Source organism: Chiloscyllium punctatum, chromosome 3 (genome assembly GCF_047496795.1).
Source record: "Chiloscyllium punctatum isolate Juve2018m chromosome 3, sChiPun1.3, whole genome shotgun sequence".
Lineage (NCBI taxonomy): Eukaryota > Metazoa > Chordata > Chondrichthyes > Orectolobiformes > Hemiscylliidae > Chiloscyllium > Chiloscyllium punctatum.
This window is the reverse complement of record NC_092741.1, coordinates 32262783-32286098: the sequence shown is the minus strand read 5'-3', so window position 1 is coordinate 32286098 and position 23316 is coordinate 32262783. Positions and strand designations below refer to the sequence as shown.

Here is a 23316-nt window from a genome sequence, read left to right as displayed (position 1 = left end):
ATTGAGTGAACACAGGTTGTTTCCACCTTGGTTAGATATTGCGTTTCATAGCACACTAATCTGTACTCTCCTCACATTCAGTAAAACTGATGGATTTCTACCCTGAATTAGTATTCTTGCAAATTGTCCAGATGTGTACTAGATGAAATGCGTTGACTAGTTATCTTTTTCCAGCAGTACCCAAATATTTAAGTGTTTGTGTTTTGAGCGATTAAAGAGCGATCAGGCGACAGACTTGTGACTTAATTGTAACAGATCAGAATGCAAAAGAAATGAAAAAGTAAGTAGGAATCGGAAGATGTAAACATGGCATAGGTTTTATTGGGCTCGCTAGCATTTACTCAGAAGTATATGTTACAACACAATCCTGTCCTTTGATTTATTTTAAACATTGTTTTACCTTTGGAGAAGGAATATAGTTTTTTTTTATATGAATGCCCACAGCTTATAGCAATGCTATCACTTTGGATCTGAAACATGTTTGTTGATTTGTCCATTCATTTGATATTCAGCTGCGAAGGTGAGTAAATCCTGGTGGTCTGATCCTGCGTGATATCTTTCTCAGTCTTGCATAGAATCCCTACAGTGTGGAAGCAGGCCATTCATCCTATCAAGTCTACACCAACTTTCTCAAGAGCATCCCACCCAGCTCCAAGCCCTAAACTCTATCCCTGCATTGCCCATGGCAAATCCAACCAACCCACACATGCCTGGACACTCTGGGCAATTTAGCACGGCCAACCTGCCTAACCTGTACATCCTTACTGGGAGGAAACCAGAGCACCCGGAAGAAACTCCTGCAGATACGGGGAGAATGTGCAAACTCCGCACAGACAGTGGCCAGAAGGTGGAATTGAACCTGATTCCCTGCTGCTGTGAGGGAGCAGCGCTAACCACTGAGCCACCATATCTCACAGAGATGGAGGCAAGGTTAACCTTCACAAGTTAATTTTGCAAATTACAAATCTCTTTTCCCTCTTCTCCCACTCTGCTCCTGATGCCCTCGGAGATTCCGAAGTGGAAACGGACTCTGTTGGGGTTTCCTCAGTTGTCCTCTGGTGCTTTCTAACCATGTTTACATGACAGGAGTGGGTCTTATATCTGAGCCTGATTTTGCCAACACCCAATGCTGATGTAACTTTACTTCCCCGCAGGAAATTGGAATCTGGACAGTGTCTATAATTGCTGGTTGATGTAATTACCTTGGGAAAGATTCTGAGCAGAGCAATGCTTAAAGAAATTAAATTAGTAAGATAAGATTAAAGAACAGATCTGTTATTGTAGACAGTGCAAACTTGGGGATGAGCTCATAGAGTTTTCGACAGTAATGAAAAGACTGGATCCTACACTGATTTTTAACAGATTATTCCAGTGTGACAGTCTGGGCTGGTTCAGGAACATGCACTTGGACTAGGAACAGTCCGGATATTGAATCATTCTTCCTTCGCCTGGAGAGTAATGAGCTTCTGCATGACATTGTATGCTGAGGTGGTGGGTCTTGACTTACTGTAGGTTTCCCAGAGAGAGTTGGAGTAGTTCCAGACCTAGGCAGAGACTGGATCATGCAAAAGGTACAGGGATAACACTTGGAAACAAGGGCCGACGAGAGTGTAGTCCACAAAATCTCCTTTGAAGTTATTAGCCAGCTCCAGATGGGGTTTAATCCAGACAACTTGTTAGGTGCTGCATTTAGAGAGATCAAATGCAAGAAAACCTTTACAATAAATGACAGGAACATAAGGAGCATTGATATTCGGAAGGATCTGAATATCATGCAAGTCCGCAGCCCCCTGAAAGTAGGACTCAATTGGAAAAAGGTGGGAATTAAGTGGTATGGCATGCTTGCCTTCATCAGTTGGGTTGATCAGACTGCCCACAGCTCACTGAAAGCTATCACTTTGGATCTGAATTAGTTTATAAAAGTATAAAAGTTGGCAAACCACATTGTCGCTGTTTAAAACCTCAGGCCACATTTGGAGTATGGTGTGCAGTTCTCGTCACTGAACTATATGACGGATATGGAGGCCATTGGAGAAGGTACAAAAGAGGTTTGCTCGGACGTGACCTGGATTGGACTGTATCAGTTTTAAGAGGTTGGACAAACTTGGGTTAGAGTCATAGAGATGTACAGCATGGAATCGGACCCTTCGGTCCAACCTGTCCATGCTGACCAGATATCCAAACCCAATCTAGTCCCACCTGCCAGCACCCGGCCCATATCCCTCCAAACCCTTCCTATTCATATACCCACCCAAATGCCTCTGAAATGTTGCAATTGTACCAGCCTCCACCATTTCCTCTGGCGTCTCATTCCATACCCCTACTACCCTCTGTATGAAAACATTACCCCTTAGGTCTCTTTTATATCTTTCCCCTTTCACCCTAAATCTATGCCCTCTAGTTCTGGACTCCCTGACCCCAGGGAAAAGACTTTGCCTATTTACCCTATCCATGTCCCTCATAATTTTGTCAACCTCTAGAAGGTCATCCCGCAGCCTCTGACGCTCCAGGGAAAACAGCCCCAGCCTATACAGCCTCTCCCTATAGCTCAAATCCTCCAACCCTGGCAACATCCTTGTAAATCTTTTCTGAATCCTTCCAAGTTTCACAACATCTTTCCGATCGGAAGGAGACCAGAATTGCAGAGTGTTGGAGGCAAAGGGGTGACCTGAAAGAAGTGTATTAAAATTGAGAGGCTTGGATAGGGTGAATAGTTGGAGCCTTTTTCTTAGAGTTGAAATGTCAAATACAAGGAGGCATAGGTTTAAGATGAGAGGGTGAAAGTTTAAAGGATGTGTGCAATTTAAGTTTTTTTACACAGAAGGTGGTGGATGCCTGGAACACATTACCAATGAAGGTGGTAGAAGCAGATAGAATAACAGAGTTTCAAGATGCATTTAAACAGACACATGACCAGGCAGAGAACATAGGGATACAGACCATGAGTTGGCAGATGGGATGAGTTTAGAATAGCATCATGGTTGATGAAGATGTTGTGAGCCGAAGGGCCTGTACTGTTCGATGTTCTTTTTCCACTTCTGTAGTTTAGTATGGATGTGTCAAATGAGGGGGAGTCAGGGTAGAAAACATTTTTAACTTTGCACAGAGATTGTTAACTGTATGCAATGGACTGCCAGTTAAGTAGGGAATGTGGCAATATTCAAGAGGGAAAAGAAGATTGTCAAACAGAGTGTAAATGATAAATGGGAGATAGCATATGGGAATGTTTATGTTTCAGGATTGGGCAGATAGAATGAACTGATTCTCCCTTTGCTTTGACGGATGAAGGTTCAGAAATAAAACCATTGTTCACTGTCTAGGTTGGTTCCATTTTATGTATTATAGAGTTGCACAGCACGAAAAGAGACTCTTGGTCCAACTTGTCTTTGCTGACCAAATATCCTAAATTAATCGAGTCCCATTTACCAACATCTCTCCTTTGTCCCTCTAAACCCTTTCTATTTGTATACCCATCCAGATGCCTTTTTAAATGTTGTAATTGTACCAGTGTCCACCACTTCCTCTGGCAGCTCTTTCCTTATGTGCATCATGTGAAAATGTTACTCCTTAGGTTCCTTTTATAGCTTTCCCTTCTCACCTTAAACCAATGGCTTCTAGTTTTTGACTCCCCTGTCCTGGGAAAAAGACCTTGGCTATTCACCTTACCCAAGCCCCTCTTGATTTATAAGGCCATCCCTCAACCTCCAATGCTTCAGGGAAAATAGCCTCAACCTATTCAGTCTCTCCCCATAGCTTAAACCCTCCAATCCTGGCAAAATCTTTTCTGAACTCTTTCAAGTTTAACAATATCTTCCCTGTAGCAGAAGACTAGAATTGAATGCAGTATTCCAAAAGTGGCCCAAACAATGTCCTGTACAGCTGCAACATGTCCTCCCAACTCCTATACTCAACGCAGGAGTTGGGAGGTCATGTTGTAGCTGTACAGGACATGGTCATTACCAATAAAGGCAAGTGTACCAAATTACTTCTTTGTTACCGTGTCTACCTGTGACACCACCTTCAACAAACTATGTACCTGCACCCCAACGTCTCATTGTTTGGCAACATTCCCTAGGGTCCTACCATTAATTGTATAAGTCCTGCCCTGGTTTGCCTTAACGAAATGTAACACCTTACATTTATCTAAATTAAACTCCATCTGCCACTCGTCAGCCCAATGGCCAATCTGATGGAGATCCCGTTGTATTGTGAGGTAACCACCTTCACTGGCAACTACACCACCAATTTGCAATTCCAATAACCATGCTTCCGATATTCACAGTTAAACCAAATCTTGATTTACAAATCAGAGCCCAAGTGTTATGTTTGGTGCCACTGGAGAAATGGAAGAGGGTACTGGTTTTGTGACATCGCCACTCACCCTGTCTGACTCCGCCCTCCTCAAATGTTATGCTTGCTCGGCAACAGAGTCAATTCTATTTGGATCTTCTGTTTCTTGCACCGAGATTGACTTTCAGAATGTCTTTATATTGAGGTTAAGGAGTTCCAGTGCTGAAGGTACTTGTGCTCTGTTGACTGTAAAATACTTCTTTAATTTGGTCTGTGGGAAGCCTCTATGTGATGTAAATGAACAACTTGGATCTGAATTGGTCTGAATCTGCTGTCAATATTCAGTGTTAGGGAGTCTGTCCTTCCATTTGATGTTAATCTTGAGCAGCGAAGGTGGAATGCATCTGACTGTGTAACACCAACAGGCTGTCCACACCTCGTAACTATAGAGAAGTGATGCGAGAATCACTGCCTGGTAGACTTTGACCTTTTGTTTTGTGACAAACTCCACGCACTTGCCAGAGTTTGTGGATAAGCCTGCCAAATTCTGAGCTTGCGTTTGGCAACAGGCATTATCCAATGTGATGCTGTTGGAGCCGACACTCCCAAGGTAGCAGAACAGCTAAGCTGAGGGGTTATGGGGTGACAGGAGCCTGGTGAGTCAATCCCGGTCGAGGAAGGTCTGCCAGGTTAAGTGCCACTGGGACATCGTGAGACCTTTCCCAGGACCTAGGACCTTGGTGATGGATATACTGCTCACTAAAAGCTGCTGGCAAATCAGTGCTGGTCACTGCTGCTATTGCATCCATCCCAGATGAAAAAAAACAGGCTAAAGTGGGTGATTGACTGTGGCAGGGGGAGGAGAGAATGTAAAAGGGGAGGGGAGCACATGTAGCAGCAAGGGCAGGCGTGTGATACCCCCTTTCCCAATGCTGTGTCCCTCACTCAGGTACTGCCTCTCTTTGAATGGGTTGGGTTGGTCTTTTGGGGCCAGTAAGAAACTTCCAAAAGGGTTTGTGTTGGGATTAAACCCTACAGTGGGTAAGAGCCTTCATTGGGCCAGCATGGGAAAGCTAACCTTTGGCGTAATTGGGGTGGAGGTGGGAAGGGGCAGAGTCTTCATACTCTCTACCTTCTCTCCTGCCCCATCACCAACTTATTGTAAAACTGAAATGTTTGAGTCTTGGGTCAACAAAGCAGCTGGGTGTTCCCAGATTATGTATAATCACAGAAAAACACAATCGCTCAGTGTCTGAGCAAATGGACTGCAATAGTTTCTACCAGTCCTGTACATACCCAGGAGTGGGCTAAGAAGTGACGATGAAATACAGTGTGGGAAAGTGTGAGGTCATGCACTGGTAGGAAGATTAGAGGCATGAACTATTTTCTTAATTGGGAGAAAATTCAGAAATCTGGAGTGCAAAGGGACTTGGGGAATCCTAGTCCAGGATTCTCTTAAGGTAAGCCTGCAGGTTGAGTCGGTAATTAGGAAGGCAAATACTATGTCATATGTCTTGGGAGGACCAAAATATAAAAGCATGATGTACTTCTGAGGCTTTATAAGGCTCTGGTCAGACCATATTTAGAGTTTTGTGAGCAAATTTGGGCCACATATCACAGGTCCAGAGGAGGTTCACAAGAATGACCCCAGGAATGAAAAGCTTAACATATGAGGAACATTTGACTATACTCGATGGAGATTAGAAGGCTGAGGGGGAGTCTGATTGAAACTTACAGAATATTGAACGGCCTGGACAAAGTGGATGTTGGGAAGATGTTTCCATTGGCAGGAGAGATGAGGACTCAAGGGCACAGCTTTACAGTAAAGGGGAGACCCTTTGGAATAGAGACAGAGAGAAACTTCTTTAGCCAGACAGTGGTCGATCTGTGGAATTCATTGCCACAGAATGTTGTGGAGGCCAGGTCATTGAAATAGACAAATTCTTGGTTGCCAGGGGGATCAAAGGGAAAAAATGAGGATTGCGGATGCTGGAGGTCAGAGTTGAAGTGTGTGGTGCTGGAAAAGCACAGCCGATCAGGCAGCATCCGAGGATCAGGAGAGTTGATGGTTCAAGCATAAGCTCTTCATCAGGAATGTGGGAGAGACACAAGGGGGCTAAGAGATAAATGGGAGTGGGGTGGGGGTGGGGGTGGGGGAAGGTAGCTGGGAATGTGATAGGTAGATGAAGGTAGGGGTGAAGGTGATGGGTTGGAGAGAAGGGTGGAGCAGATAGGTAGGAAAGAAGATGGACATGTAGGACAGTTCAAGAGGGCGGTACTGAATTGGAAGGTTGGATCTGAGATAAGATAGGGGAAGAGGAAACGAGGAAACTGGTGAAATCCACATTGATCCTGTGTGGTAGGAGTGTCCCATGACGGAAGATGAGTATTCTTCCTCCAGGTGGTGGGTGGCTAAGAATTTGGCCATGGAGGAGGCCCATCTGCCTATCGCATATGCAGCTGCCTCCCCACACTCCCCCTCCCCCCCCCCCCCCCCCCCCCCACCTCTGCCTCCAGCCCCACACCCCTCCCATTTATCTCTTAGCCCTCCTGTGCCTCCCCTTCCTCCCACCTTCTGGATGAAGGGCTTATGCTCGAACCTGCTCTCCAGCTCCTCAGATGCTGCCTGACCAGCTGTGCTTTTCCAGCTCCACACTCTTCAGATCAAAGGTTATGGGGAGACAGGTTTTTTAATCCCATTTTCCCACTATCAGCCCTGATTGAATAGCAGATCATACTCAATGAGCAGAATGGTTTAATTTCTGCTCCTGTGGTCTTATTGTCTTCTGATCCTTGTTTCTAAGAGGAGACGAGCGTTGGCTCATACAATATCAAGCCAGCAGTTTAATACAGTAAGCAGAATGACAAATGGAGACAGGTCTTTTAAGAGGGATGTTAGATAAAAGTCCTTTGAATTAGGTTTGGCTGTTAACCAAATGTAGAATGCGCCTCCATGAGGATCAAGGGAGCAATCTCCACAGTGGCTGAAGTCATGCCTGGCGTAAAGGAAGGTGGGTCTAATTGGCTTTCAACAATTAGGCAATCTGCCATCTTAACCATCCCTTCCCCACACCACCAATGCAAAGTGGCAACAGTGTGTACCATCTACAAAATACACATCAGCATCACTCCAAGGCTGTAGAATCCACAGCAGCTTCAAACCTGTGACCCCTACCATTTATAATATCAAGGGCAGCAGTCATAGGGCAATGCCACCACCTGCAAGTGCCCTTCCCAGCCACTCACCATATCACCATCTCTTCAATGTCACTGGGCCGAAATCCTGAACCTCCCATCCTAACGGTGGGTGGGCCTACATCTGTGATGGGTTCAAGAAGTTGGACTCACTGAAACCTTATCAAGGACAACTATAGATGTACCTTGAGTGAGCTGCTCAAATCCTGAGAACGGATTCTTAAGAAAGGGAGCAATTTAAAGAGTACGGCCATAAATTTCAGATACAACAGCTGCAAGTTGTTAACTTCTGGTCAAGTTTAATTTGCAGCAAAAACCCGGGGAACTTCCTGCAGGAGTAGTTACAAGCAGTAGATAATAGGGCTCGGTTATTTTAGAACACCATGAGGATACTGCGGGAGTGGAGGGTGTTAAACACAGAGTACTTTATCTGATGCATTGACCTAATGCTTTGCAAGTGTGTAAGCTTGTGTCAATCACTTGAGAAAATAGCTGTGTCCGGCCTGCATCCTGCACAAGAGAAAAAAAAATACTTTCTTGTGTTAAACAATTAGTCCTCTCTTCAAATTTGGTGTTTATCCCCATTCTGTCCTGTATGCCTAGCTGACAATATCCTAATTATTGTAGGTGTGAGATTACATACATTTAAAATGTTTCGGTAACATTGGAGTTGATGACAGATGGAACAAGTCTGAATGCATATTGCTCAGCGTATAGGTTAAACATTGTCATCGTATACACAACAGTCCCTTAGTTCAGGTATTTTCCACAGAGGAAACAGAAACACAGAAAAGCAGAAGTAGGCCATTCAGCCCTTCGAACCTGCTCCACCATTCATTATGGTCTCGGCTGATTATCAAACTCAGTAGCCTTTTCCCATTTTCCCCCCATATCTTGTGACCCTTTTAGCCCCAAGTGCTCTATCTGACTCCTCCTTGAAATCCTGCAATGTTTGGGCACTATCTGCTTTCATTGGTAGCGAATTCCACAGGCCCACTATTCTCTGGGTGAAGAGGTTTCTCCTCTGTCCTACATGGTACATCCTGTAGGCTTTAGACAGTGACTCCTCGTTCTGGACTCCCTGATATTGGAATCATCTTTCCTGCATTTAGCCGATTTGGTCCTGTTAGAATTTTATAGGTTTCAATGAGACCACACAGACACAGATACACAGACACAGACACAGATACACAGACACAGATACAGATACACAGACACAGATACAGATACACACACACACCCAATTGATCCATTCTGTCATACCTGCAATCAGTTTTGTCAACCTTCACCACACTCCCTCTTTGGCCAGAAACATTCTTCTGCAGATAAAGATGCCAAACCTCTACACAATATTCCAGGTGTCGTTGAGGTTCTGTAAATCACAGCAAGGCATCCCTACTCCTGTAAAGTCTGACCTGCTGCACAGTATCCATGGGGGAATAGTTGACTTAACGCCATGTACTTGAAGAAGCTGGTAGAGATTTGGCTCCGTGAATAGCACCTTGAGCTGGTGGAGAGCTGTGGATGATTGGAAGCTCCTTGCTTCTGGTTGGGCTGTCTATGGTGGCAAGGTGCCAGATGGTCCACAGGTCCTCAATGGTAGAACAGGTGAAGGGTAAGAGACCATCTCGGCAGTTGTGAAGGTGGAAAAAGTTTGCTGCGACAAGGTGGTCCCAGTCATTGTGGCTTAACACCTCACTGAAGTCTGACGTCCAACCAGTCAGAGTGGGGAGAATGCTCCAGGGACCTCTTGTGAGACAGAATCACGCTGGCTTCTTCCAGGCTCCTGTGGAGATGGAGATTGATGACAGGGTAAGGGCTGGGAGTACTGAATGAAGGATCTGCACAGTGGTGACAGATGTACTGTATTCAAGTCATTGGATCCCTCTGTTGGGAAAGGAGTGTCATTGAAAGTAGCATTGGTCACTAAGTAGTCCTCTTCAGGATATCCTCTACTCACCCAAAATGGGGAAGGACTTCGAATCATAGAGCCATACAACATGGAAACAGATCCTTTGGTCCAACTCGTCCATGCTGACCAAGTTTCCCAAAATAACTAATGTTACTTGCCTGCATTTGGCCAATGATCTAAATCGTTCCTTTTCTTGTACCTGTCCAAATACCTTTTTAAATATTGTAACTGTACCTGCATGTACCACTTCCTCTGGCAGTCCATTCCACACATGAGCCACACTCTATCTGAAAAAGTTGCCCCTCAGGCCCCTTTTAAATCCTTCTCCTGTCACTTTAATAATATGTTTCCTAGCTGAAAATGTGTTGCTGGAAAAGCCCTTTATGCCTGAAACGTCGATTCTCCTGTTCCTTGGATGCTGCCTGACCTGCTGCGCTTTTCCAGCAACACATTCTCAGCTCTGATCTCCAGCATCTGCAGTCCTCACTTTCTCCTCTAATATGCTTCCTAGTCTTGAACCCCCTCAAGGTGCCCTAGAAACAGGCTGTCCCACTCACCGGGCTTGCTGCATTACCATCCTTACAAATAAAGTTGTTCTGGTCACTGATGCAGGCTTATGTTGTGCATATAAGGCTTGGTATGAACAATGTTTTCAGTAATGGGCTCAGTGATACACTGCCCATTCTGGTGAACCAGCAAAGCGCAGGTTTGAGATTTCAAGGCCAGCCAGTTTGGATATTTGGATTCAATGAAGGTGGTCATTATTGGTTAGACCTAGGATGAAACAATTACAAAAGCAGCTAGATACAATCTGTTATTATAACGCCTTTAGCGTAAAGGGATGTCCTGAAATGGCATAATTAAATCAAATCTGACAGTGAGCCAGGAAAGGAGATATTAAAACAAGCAATAAAAAGCTTGCTGTAACAAATTGAGTTTAAGGAGCATCCTAACCAGTGATGTGAACTGTCTTGGGTGAATTTTCCAGAGCTTATGGTCAAGAAAGCTTTAGGAACAAACTATCAACTACTTTTAAGCTTTTAGCATTTTTTTTTTGGGGTGGGTGCTTTCTGTGTCCAGTCTTTTGCTTGTTTTCTGAGTCAGTGTGAATGAAGAAGTGGCCTGCTCCAGTGGCCAGCTGCTCCAGTAGCAGCTAACATGACCAGTGAAGCCTCAGCAAGAAATATTCTCAATCAATCAACAGAACAAATTAACACAAACTCTTGAACCTCTTGGGGAAAGCAAGAGAAGCCAGTTGAGTCAAAGATGCGAAGAGAGAAAAAGGTGAATTTGAAAAGAACACATCTGAAGATGTTAAACCTGACCAAACTATTTTCTAAAAGCTATTTTCACATGAGAAAGCTGTTGAAGATGATTTGAGAAGCTTAGAGGATGTCAACAGGACTAGAACCAAGGGTAAATGTAGTAGGTTTCCTTCAAATATTCACTTAACATATCCTTCATTAAGTCAGATAATCTAAGTAGCTTTAATAACAGCCCATTAATGAGGTGCCGGTCCAGATAAGGGGGCTTAAAATGAACAAATCCTTCAAGATGAATGAAGATTTAAGATCGGATTTACAAAGTTCTGATGATCACTGTGGGCTATTTGCAAAATGTTGAGGGGTCTCTACTAGCTCAGTGGCAAGACATAATTGTGCTTACATTCAAACAAAGGTCATAAAAAGAAACAGACACGAGCAGCTGCTGTCATCAATATCAGATGAAATAATAGAATTAATTTTCAGGTGAAAACTTGAGGAATCTCTATTGAAAGTGTCATTGTAAATAGGAATTAACAAAGATTCAGATAATCTCAATGAACTCCGAGATGTGTTTTTGAGCAAGCGGATTATAGAAACCCTGATGATGTGTGAGATCTAGACTTTCAATACTTTTGTGTTATTTTGCTTGGAGTATTGGAGACTGGAGGTGAACACCAGCTAAAAAGTTCACTGAAGGGAACGAAGCCAAAAAGGGAATGAGGTTGTGACAACTGGGATATGCCAGCAACCCAAGTGGATGTTTCTAATTTAAATGTTGTTAAGCTTCACAGATGGGTATGGTCAAGTTAATTTGGCAGATGAGAACAGGCAAATGATCAAGAGTTGAGGGCTCAGCACCACTACCTTCTTTAGCACGGTTTCAGGTGGTCAAACAAAGCTGGTCCTCCCGGCAGTATCTGCATCTCATCAATGGGTTAAAAAATAAAAACCTGGTGAGTAACATGGGTAAAACTGGCAAATAGAATTCAATACCAAATGTAAGAATTTATATATGGGAACAATAAATGGATAGAGTTTACATAGTCTCCTGTACTGGGGGTCTTGTGTGCAGTGTTAGTGGCTCTGCGAGGCCTGGGTTCAAGTCCCACCCTGATCTAGAGGTGTATCATAATGCCCACCCTGGAAAGTCTCTCAAACGGCAAATGACCAGGTATTCTGAGGCGTTCATAGACTTCCAGTTGCTGCTGAGCTGCAACCAACAAATTAAACAGGTTTTGAATTACATTGTGAAATGATTGCAATGCAAGTCAAAAGATGTTATGTTAAAATTATACAATTTGGATCACTATCATAAGGACGTCCCAGGAGTTAGAATTGGGGCCCTTGCTTTTCTTGATATATCTTAATTATGTGGATCTTGGTGTTTACAGGTGGTATTTAACTTGGAATTGTTGTAATCTGTGAGGAAGACAATATGAAACTCCATAAAGTCATTAACATGTTGGCAGAGAGGGTGAACAGGCAACAGAAGAGGTTCAATGAAGAGAAGTGTGAGATGATGTACATTGATCGGGAGAACATGGAAGGTCAACAGAAAGAAGATGGTACAATTCTAAAAGGAGTGCAGGAGCAGACAGGAACTTGGGTGAACAAATGAACAGGTCATTGGTTACTTTAAGTGTTGTCTCCTCCTGTCTTGTCACTTTCAATGTTCTCAGTTTCTTAAGAGGAATAGTGTACAAGAGCAAGGAATTGATGTTGAACACTTGTTAGACCTCAGCTGGAGTATTACGTAGAAGGTAAAGTTGCCATAGTCCTGCCAGACCATTGGGCTGCTCTGTCATTAGCAATGATAACTGGTGGTGATTTAACCTGAAGGTCACCACGCCTCTGGTGAAGGGAGAGGTTGAGGAGAGTCCTTCATGGTAGTCTCAGCCAGTGTGGGAATTGAACTCTTACTCTTGATATCACTCTGTATCGCAAACTAGCCATCCAGCCAATTGAGCTAAACCTTCAGGGCAACTGTAATGCTGAGGAACAGAACTTTTCCACCATCAAAGGCAGAGGATGATAGAGAGAAAATATTTCATATTGTATATTATTGCACCCTGAGAACATCTCCAAAATGTTTTACATCAGATGAGTTACTCTGTATTGCAGTCATTGTTTTTTATGTAGGCAATAGGGCAACCAAATTATTATGGCTAGTTCTCTTTAACATGTCATTAATAATGTTGTTTTTGGAAGTGCTGGCTGTGGGAAGAATGTTGGCTAGTGCACTAGATATCTTCAAATAATGCAAATATCTGAACATTCCACCTGTGCTTTTGTTACCTTATCCAGCGAGTTGTGCTTTAACTTGAATTAGTTGTCCAGATTAACCTTTTCCTATTTTGCACAATGTCACCCTCCCCTTCCAGCCTTTTGTCTGGCCGGATTGATGCCATTTTGTTTTTGTGAAAACCTGTTCAGTTGAATAAAGAGCCCTGACATTGTTTGCTATTATTTCCTCTAAACACTTAATCTCTAGTGAATTTCATTTGCCATTATTCCGCACTTGTAAATCTCATCTAAGTCATTTGGGGAAAGCAGGGGCAAATCATTAGTCTTAAATGGGCCAGATGAGATGAGGAGAAATTTCTTGACTGAGTGGTGAACCAGTAGAATTCACTACTACAGAAGGCAAGTAAGGCCAAAACATTGAATGGTTTTTAAGAAGGCGATAGCCCTAAGATCTATATCTAAAGGGTATGGGGTGAAAGCAAGAACAAGGCGCTGCATTGGATGATCACCCATCATTATTGTGAATAGTGGAGTAGGCTCAAAGTACTCCTGTTTCTAGTTTCCAAATTTCGAATAAATTGCACAATGTACCGCTATGACTACTTTTCTCGCTGTCTGCCTGTTTATCATATAATTAATTACATGAAAAATCATGACAAGAAATGTAAAAAAAACAGGAAGAGTTACCACTAGTCACCACCACCAACAACTCAAACTCATATAGCCTCTTTGTCATGGAAGGAACTAAAGGTGCTGCGCTCTGCAATATGTGACTCTGTGCCAAATATTATTTACGAAGAGGCATTAGAGTGGATGACTTAAAACTTGGTTTTAAGAGTTAACATTTGAGGTGCAGCTTTAAAAGAGGGAAGGAAGTTTGGGGTTTTCAGGAAGGAATGCAGAGCATGCTTGAGTAGCTGAAGGCATGGCTACCAATGCTGGACCAATGGAAATTGAGGCTGCTCAAGACCAGAATTGGAAGAGCATGTGTCTCGAAGGATCAGAAGAGGTTAAAGAGATGAGAAAGCATGAGGTCGTGGAGGTGTTTGGAAGACCAGAATAAGAAGCTTAAAATAAACCCAATGATTACCAAAGAACCAAGTGGATGAATGCAGTGTGATGCAAGTTCGGCTATGGGCAGCAGAGGTTTGGATGATCTCAATGTATGGAGGAAAGAGGATTGTCTGAATAAAGCTTGATTGAGATATTATAGTGAAAAATAATTACAAGTGTTTGATATAGTGCAGAGCTGTAATTGGGAGTTAGCAAATTTCAAATTAATAACACTGAGGTATTGTCTATAATTGGCTTACATCTAAAAAAAAAGCTTTGATTTTATCATTAGATTTAAGAGTCACTCAAGTGTTTACCACTTTTAAATCTATTTATAAAAGGCAAATTAAATTCTAAAGATGGCCTTGATTAAATGGAGGGAAGCCTTAATCTGTATAATTGGTGTAGACAGATTGATAATATCTTAAATATAAGCAGAAATTGCTGGAGAAACTCAGCAGGTCTGGCAGCATCTGTGGAGACAAAGCAGAGTTAACATTTCTATTTATAATTATATTCCACTTCCTGTAGTTTAGTTATCCTGCAGTTTTTCTCTTTGCCTCTTTAGTTATTTTCCCTGACCTTTCTGTCCTAACATTACCCTCTTGTCTCTCTAAACGTGGCTCCTGTTACTTTTTCCCTCTTCATTTATGTCTCCCAACTGTGTACCCTTTTGCTCTAACTTCTTCCTCTTTTTCTTCTCTCACTCTTTCTCGCTCTTCACTGTCCCATCTGCTTGCTTTATCTTTTACATCCAGCCTCTCAATTTTCCCTTTGTGCAGTCTCACCCTGCTGAATTTCTCTTGTTTCTCTTCCCCCCTCCATATTTCCCAATTGCACACCCTCACTGCATCTCTTTATGCCAGTCTATCATTTTCTCCCTCTCTCTCTCTCTCTCTCAGGGTGAAAAGGTACACTGTATCATTGTCTCCCCACTTCTCTTTCCTTGATGATTGCTATTCCTATTCGTCCTCCCCTGGGGATAAATCTCTGATGTGATAATTCTTCCTCCCTCACTTTCCAAATTGGAGAGCTGTCTGGAAAGTACAATGAGTTTAAAGAGAACGTCTGTGGGTTAATGACCTTAAATTCACCAGGCGCGCATTGCAGCTTTAAGCAAACATTCGATAACTGGCCAGATGGAGCTTGATTTTTTTAGCTTTGCACGGCTGAACACTGCTTGATATCATCTTTCATTCCGATCAGTACTTTCTTGGAGCTTCTCAAAGTTCCTTTTGTAGCTGAATTCTCAAGTAGATCAAATCTTTTGATAGCTCTTCTTTTTTCGAATTTCAATTTTTTTTAACCTTAATTTTATAATTTTATCTGCCTGCATATCTTATATTTCTCCCTATCTTCTTATACATCTCTCTTTTTCAACTTCTTGATTTAGTGTCCCTTTTCCCATCCCCTCTCTCACTCACATTTCTCAATATCTCTTTCAATCTTTCTTAATTCCTATCTCTGCCTTCCTGTCTCTCCAATGTTTTGCTAATCCCCTATCTCAAGTCACTGTCATGATCTCCCAACCCTGCTCTTGCCCTGCACGTGTGTACACACAGACACACCACACGCACATACACCACACGTGCAAGCACATAGGCACATATGTACATATGCACATGCCCGCACAGACGTGCATGCACATACCCTCACACATGTACACACAACATAACTGTTAAGTTAAAGACATGGATAATAACATTCTGGGATTAATGAATATGAGCAACAAGGGAAAGAGCAGGAATTTTCTTTAGATTTTCTCATTTTAAGTGTATCAGGTTTCAACTTTTCTGTCATCATAACCGTCACTGTCATAGAGCATGTGGTGGGGTCAGAATCAATTATAGATTTCAGAGTAAATTGGATATTATCTGAAGAGCATGAAAAGGGATGAACAGAATTGCTCTTCATAGAGTTGTTACAGCATGATGGTCCGAATGATTTCCATTTGTGCCTCTGTGTCCTTCTGCAGGAGCAGTTCACACAGTTTCACTCCACTGTCTATTCTCTGTACTCTTGCATGGTTTCCTTTTGGGAATAATCCAATTTCTTTTTGAGTGCTTTTGATTGACCCTGTCACCACTACACTTTCAGTCATTGCAGACCCTTTCTGGGAGGTTGTAGCGCTGTAATAATGTCATTGAACGAGTCGTCCACAGTCTGCAGGCTCACATTCTGGGAGTGTGGTTCAAATCCCACCATGGGAGATGTTGAAGTTTCAATTCAATGTTTTTAGAAATGTTATGAAATGCCTCTTGGTGTTACGTACACACATTGACAATAGCCTCATTGGTTTTATCAAGAATGATTTTTCCTGAACAGAATTGTGCTGGTTACCCTTCATTAACCCACATTTTTCCAAGATACTCTTAATTTTGTCTTGAGTAATTATCTCTAAACGTTTCTCTGCCACTACATTTAAACTGTCTGACCTTGAATTGTTGGTCTTATCATTATTATGCCTTTTTTTTGAACAAGGGTGTAATGTTTTATAACTCACCGGGTGTCTGGCACCAATCCTAATTCTAAGCAAGCTGAGAAAATTATGAACTATGAATTTGCGATTTCTAGACTAACTTCCCTCAGTTTCCATGGATGCAACTCATCCAGTCCTGGTGTGTTAATCAACTTTTTAAGTACAGGCAACATATCCGATACTTCCTCGTTATCAATTTTAAACCTTTCAAGAGTTTGAGCTATCTCCTGTTTCACTGTGATCTGGACAGTAGCTTTGTTCTTGTTGAAAACAGATGTAAAGTATTCATTTCACACTGTAGGCTTGCCCCTTGCTTCAATGTGTAATTCCCTGTTTTGTCCCTTAATTGAGATCTCTTTTATGTTAGCTGCCAGTTGCTTCTCATACTCTCTCTTTGCTTCTCTTACTTGCACTTTCAATTCCCCTTTGAGCCTCTATAGTTAGCCTGATTCTCAATTACATTACCCACCTGACATCAACTACAAGCACGTTTTCCCTGCTTCCTCTTAGTCTCTATCTTTTTCGTTGTCTTCAGAGATGTTTGTAGTGCAGAACAATGCAGGACCTCCATTGGACTGTCATGTGGATTTTCTACTTCTGTCTCAAGAGTAGGGCTCGACGCCATGTTTTTTTTGACCTCAGATGCATGTGTCGCTGAATAACACTGATGGCACCTAGCTCCTGAAAACACTAGAGAGAGTTTTGCTAAAATAAATAAATTGGTATAAGCCATGATACTGTAGCTTTAAGATTAAATTCCACACCCTCCCTCCCCGTGCCACAATAACCCTGGTAATCAAATCACCGTGTGAATAAGCCTGGAATGGCTGCTGACCAAATCTTTTAACATTTGTAAACTATTAGCACAAAAGCCAAATAAAAAAAAAATGAAAGGCCTTTCCTCTGCTTCACTAAGACTTAGGCTGGTGAAATTTAATTTTGTTCAGGCTCCGAGCTGAGACAGAGAATTTTGTTCTTTTTATTGTTTAATCAAGGTGGGGGGTGGATGGAGGGGGAGTTCCCTGTTTGGTTGTGCAACGCTATAGTCCAGGCATTAATGTAGACCCTGCAATACATAGCTCAGCAACAGCACAGCATTTACTTTGCTGAATGAAGGTTACAAGACGCGAGGGTGGTGAGGAATGAAACACCTTTCCATTCTGACACCGTTGTGTGGAAGGGGGAGGTCAGCTGCAATGTGAAGTTCTGTCGGCCCCTCCAGCATGCCTCAACTCCCAAGGGGAGATGTAATTGAAGCGCTTACAATGATTAAAGGCGGCGGTGGGGTAGATAGAGAAAAACAATTTCCTTTGGTGGAGGGATTGTTGAGGGAGAGTGATGGCGATGGGAGCTGCCAACGAGAGGCACCTCGTTTAAAATTAGTCAATGTGGGTAACAGCAAATGTACCACACACACTCACTCACTCACACTCACTCTCTCTCACACACATAGGAATCTAGACTTCCCCCTGCAGCACGCTTCTGAGAATGTTAGAAACTGGGATGAGCTTTTTTATTTTTGAAAAATAAAACAGAACCAGCGTCGGATTTGACTTGAGACATTGCTCTTCTCTCTCGCTGCACGGATGCTGCCAGACCTGCTGAGTCCTTTCCAGCGTCCTGTGTCTTGCATTTCGACATCTTTTGCTTTTCACAAAATGAAAGAGAAATTGCTGGAAAAGCTCAGCAGATCTGGCGGGCATCTGTGGAGAGGAATCAGAGTGAACGTTCCGGGTCCAGTGACCCTTTCTCCATTCTGCTGAGCTTTTCCCTCAGTTTCTGCTTTTCTTTCTGATTTCCAGCATCGGTTTTTATTTTGCTTTGAAGAGTTTGTTTTTATTTTATTGTTGCTAGGCGAGCTTAACTGTAATGGTCTTCACCTGTTCCAGTATTCCTAACCTATACTCTAGTCCAACACTGCAACGTCATTGAGATTTGCAAGTCCCATGATTTGTGAGCCCATCTTTTAAAAAAATGATTGTGATCCAGTTGACAAGGTCAAACAGGAAGAAAGCTTTAGTGAACTGGCCTGTGTCAGGCATAAATCTTCTTTTAAAATAGTAAGTCTGGAATTAGTGACATTGAACTCTCCACTTCTCACTTTATCAATATTGTGGCCAGTCTGAATGCCAGGACATTTCCCTTTAGTGCTCCATACCTTTTATGAGTTGAAAGTTGAGTGGAAGTTCTGTCCTGAGGAGACCTGTAAACGATTGCGTACGATGGCTTGAGTGTATGTAAATCTGCTGAAAATGCAGTGAAACATGTCCAGGCCTATCATGGGGACATTGTCAGATAATGTCAAGGGTTGAGTAAATGGTAGATATTAAAATGACACAAGAAGCAAGGAGGAAATGTTTAGGGAGGGAATTCTACCTGATAACCTAACTTCCAACGTGGGAATGTAGGAAATGGGAGCAGCAGTAGATCAAATGGCCCCTTGAGCCTGCTCTCTCATTCCGTACGGTAAGCTTAGAGATCAAGTCCATTTCTACAAATCCTGGGATTCTCTGGGGGTGCAAAACTCAGCCTTTCTCAGCCTTGAGTTTATTCAGTGATGGTGCGTCCACCGGGATAGAACAGTCCCAAAGATTCATAACGCTTGGAGTGAAGAAGTTTTCCTCATCTCCGTCCCAGCACTTCAGGTGGCCATAAGAAGCACCACATAAATGCAAGTGTTTCCTGTCTGCCTAACTCAAGTGACACCATCGGGGGATAATTACTGTCTCTAGAATGGCGGCTGCAGTTACTCCACAGAGGTAGCTGTTCTTCAAAATAACTCATAGCCTGTGAGGATCTGGGAGGTGAAAGCCTCTTAGTTTTCATGAATCTGGATTCGATTGCTGACGATGTTCACCTTGTCTTTTCCCCTCCCCAGAGCATCAGCGGCAGCTGCCCCCCACCGCGATACTTGTACAACCCATCGAGCTTTGCGTTTCGGCCGCTGAGCACCTTGGCCCCCGTGAGTCCAATGGCTCCAGTTGAAGAACCACCATGTGCCTACTGAAGGATGTGCTGACCCTTTTCTGCAGAGAGCTGCCTGGGAGGCGAGTTGTGACAGAGGAGCAGGACTGGGACTCCCCAGCAGGCACTGCCAGGCTTGTGCCTGCCTGTTGGAGCAGTCTGTAAGAACTGATTATTTTTGACAGATTAATGTGATCAAAAGTATGAAACTTTATTGCTAGGAGGGGCTTTGTAACATTCCTAGGTCTGTGCTGGAGCTATTAAAGAACAGTGGATGATGGACATTGAAATTTCTACCCTTGTATAAATAGTTATATTAAATAAAGGAACACCTTTGTATATATTTATGTCTGTGTACTCAATTGGCTGCTTCAGTGGATCAACACAGAAACGTAGGAAAGAGGAGCAGGCCAACTGGCCCTTTGAGCCTACTCCACCTTTCAATATAATCATGGCTGATCCTCCAACTCCCTATCCTGATCCCACCTTCTCCCCATATCCTTTGATCCCTTTAGCTCGAAGAACTATATCTAAATCTATGAAAACATTCAGCATTTTCTGTGGCCGAGAATTTCACAGGCTCACCACTCTTTGGGTGAAGAACTTTCTCCTCATCTCTGTCCAAAATGGCCTACCCAGGGTCCTTAGACTATCACCTCTGGATCTGGACTGGCCGTCACCTGGAACATCTTTCCTGTGTTTACCCTGGCTAGTTCTGTTAGAATTATATCTGCTTTATTGAGACTCTTTCTCCCCCTCCCCATTATTCCAAACTCCAATGAATATAGTCATAACCGATTCAGTCTGTCTTTATACACCAGTCTTGCCATCATGAGAATGAATCTGGTAAATTTTCATTGCACTCCCTTGCCAGAACATCCTTCCTCAGGAAAGGAGACTAAAACTGCACACGATCCTCTAGCTGTGTTCTCTCCTGTACAATTGCAGCAAGACCTCTTGTACTTGAATCTTCTCTCTATGAAGGTCAACGTGCTACTTGCCTTCTTCATTGCCTGTTGCACCTACACACTTACTTGTCAGTGGTGTACAGGGACACCCATGTCTCATTACACCTCCCCTTTTCCCAAACTATCGCCATTCACATAATAAACTGCCTTCACAACATGGGTGCTGGGGAAAAAATAAGCACTACCACAGTAGAAGGAAAAAAAAAGAAAAAAATATAAACAGGAGTGTCAGAGGGTCATTTCACTCTGAAAGCTGGCTCTGACGGAGCTGGATTAGTAGGGAAAAAAAATCTGCCTTCCTGTTTTTGCTACCAAAATGTAGATTATCTCACTATTATCCACATTATACTTCACCTGCCATGCACTTGCCCACTCACCCAAATTTTCCAAGTCCGATTGTATCCATGACACAGTTCACACTCCCACCCAGCTTTGCATCATCTGAAGATTGAGATGTTTAGTTCTCTCATCTAAATCATTAATATATAGGGTTGCTGTTACCAAGATAATGGTGCTAAACAGGGACGATTCTTGCATTTAACTTTCTCCCCACAGCAGTGGTGGTTGATTACTCCCTAGCTGGCCCTCAGTTTGATATGGTTGCAGGGTAAGCATCATCCTCCAGACCTGATGTCTGTTTGCCAACATTTTTGTGGAGGTGGGAGTGTCAGGAAGATGAGATCTGTTCTCTTACCCCTCCCCACCTCCCATCCCCACCTATACTTGACCTTTTAGCTGTACCTTCCATCCACTATCTCCGTGACCTCTTCCAGAACTACAACCACCAACTATCTCCAATTTTGACCCTTCCCTCTGCAAGCTCCAATTCTGGCCTCCAGTGCATTTCCGATCACCTTTAGCCCAACGTCAATGGCTGTACCTACTCCAGCTCCTAATTCTTCTGTTCAGCCTCAGATTCTCACTGATTTTCATTGTGTTCATTTGGCGAGTGCAAAGCGCCCTGTGGGATGGAGCCGGAGTTGCTGATGGGTGGATGATGTGAGTGGAACAGGGGGCTGGATTCGACCAGAAATCAACCAAGTGTCAGCTTTGGTAAGTTTCTGGGAGGGCTCCCCAATCATTGTGAGCCCCAGTGAACTTCCTCGGGCTGTTCTCCGAAACCTGCCTCATTGGTCAGGTTCCGTGCCCCTGTGGTGCTATGCTCGTTGCTGTCTTCCCTCTCGCCTGAGGGGGAATGTTCTCACCACTGACGGGACCTCCCGAATTCTGGGTACTAGAGCTAGTTTTAATGAGCAGCCGTGGTTCCCAGTCAAATGCTGCCAACCAGGAGTTACCCTTCACCATACAGGTAGTGAGAGTGGAGCCAAAATAAAATAGTACAGGTGACACGTCATTGCAAATGCATAAGCCCATTAGTACATTTATTGCTATTTAAGAGCCAAGCTATACAGACTAGCTTCATTCTATCTCAGAACACTGACACAGCGAGGGCAACTCCCCCACCCGCCAATGCCCAGGTATTCTATAGCTTAGTCATGCTACTCTGTCCCCCATCCTGTGCAATGGTTGTGACCATCAATGATTCTCCTTCCTGCAATAACCCATGCCCTCCATTATACTTGTCTCCCTCCTCTCATAATTATTGACCCACCCTCCTCCAAAGCATCCCAGCATGCTGCCTTCAATCCCCACAGTTGACTTCCCCAACTTACCGAACACAGCAGTGGCTGCGATAACCTCCCTCTAATGACTTTTATTATGGATCATGGCCACCCCTCTGACCGACTTGGATGGTTAGGCCGACTGATGAGTAGCCAGATCCTCCCTGACTGATCTCTGGGGAACTCTTAGACCATGTCTGCATGCACTAACCGTGAGCTACTGCCCAGGCTGTAGAGGTATGAGGGCCCTCACCCTGATCAGCCTAAGTAGCCAACTGACCATGTCCAAACCTGGGACTGTTAGCCAAGTGATGCCCTTCTGTTGGGACCCTTTCACTGAATAGTATCTTCTGTGGCCTGACTGAGGGCTACTCCCCTCAGACTTGAAGGCATTGCTGTTTGTTTGAAGTATATACAACACGATTGCTGCGTACAGTTTTGGCACATGGTTTCACTGTGACATAGAACTAACTGCGCCATTAATTGATCACTGCTGACAGTCATGACTAGCTGCCTGGCTTTGTGTCTACATTAAACAGCAAGGCAAGACAGATGATGGGTGAGTCTTTAAGCTCTGGCCGAGGGACCAAAGCATAAAAAGATCAGGCAAGGCAGAGATGCTGTGAGAGTCTGAGTAGGTGAACAGTAAATAGGTGTAAAACAAGGACCTGTGAGGAGTGCCCTGATTGGATCCATGAGGTGATAGTTTGAAGATGCACTCCTTTATAAATACAAGCCTTTCTGCATTTCAATCAGCAGAACCCCTTATTCTGACACTTCTTCCTCTCAACAGTGTTGCTGTCCTCCTTAAACAAGGGCCTTATCTTGGAACTCCAGTTCTTAGACTGCAGCCTTAAAACTTTCCAGGAGCTCTTTCTCTGGTGTGTTGTTAGGCTGACTGCCCCCAGTTATAATGATTCTTATCATTGCAACAACATTACTTCTAAGAACAAAAAGCAATTAAAAATTCGGCTGGAAGTCCCCACCCTGGAAATTCAGGGGTGTTTAGCTCTGAGCGTGGGAATGGGACTTTGGATGCAGATGCAATCCCTACACCTCAACTATCAGGTCTAAAGCGGGACAGATATTGACCCTGATTCATGTCAGGCTGGTGGAGCAGGTGGAGTTCACTGATGAAGAGTGAACCAAGGTCAGTCACAGGTTACCAACTTGCTCTTTGGGCCTATTGCTGTCTCTCGAAACTACTTCCCCTGGGTATTTGAAGTTTGGAGCTATATGCCTGATTTTCACCTCTCTCTTATAGGAGGTGCCTATAAGTCCAGCATGAAACTCTTCACACACCTTCCTATGCACAGACACCTCA

At 43.5% G+C, this 23316-nt stretch overlaps 1 protein-coding gene across 5 annotated transcripts in view; it reads left to right on the top strand.

The window, feature by feature from the left end:
* The window catches only part of LOC140457142 (uncharacterized), a 191055-nt gene extending 171310 nt beyond the window's left edge, over nucleotides 1-19745 (top strand). For all 5 annotated transcript variants that reach the window (XM_072551192.1, XM_072551183.1, XM_072551218.1 and 2 more), the window contains one exon: nucleotides 19317-19745. In XM_072551192.1, the coding sequence (XP_072407293.1) occupies nucleotides 19317-19445 (129 nt within the window). In that variant the 3' untranslated portion in view covers nucleotides 19446-19745. The remainder of the gene's footprint in view (nucleotides 1-19316) is intronic.
* The last annotated feature ends 3571 nt before the right edge of the window (nucleotides 19746-23316 follow it).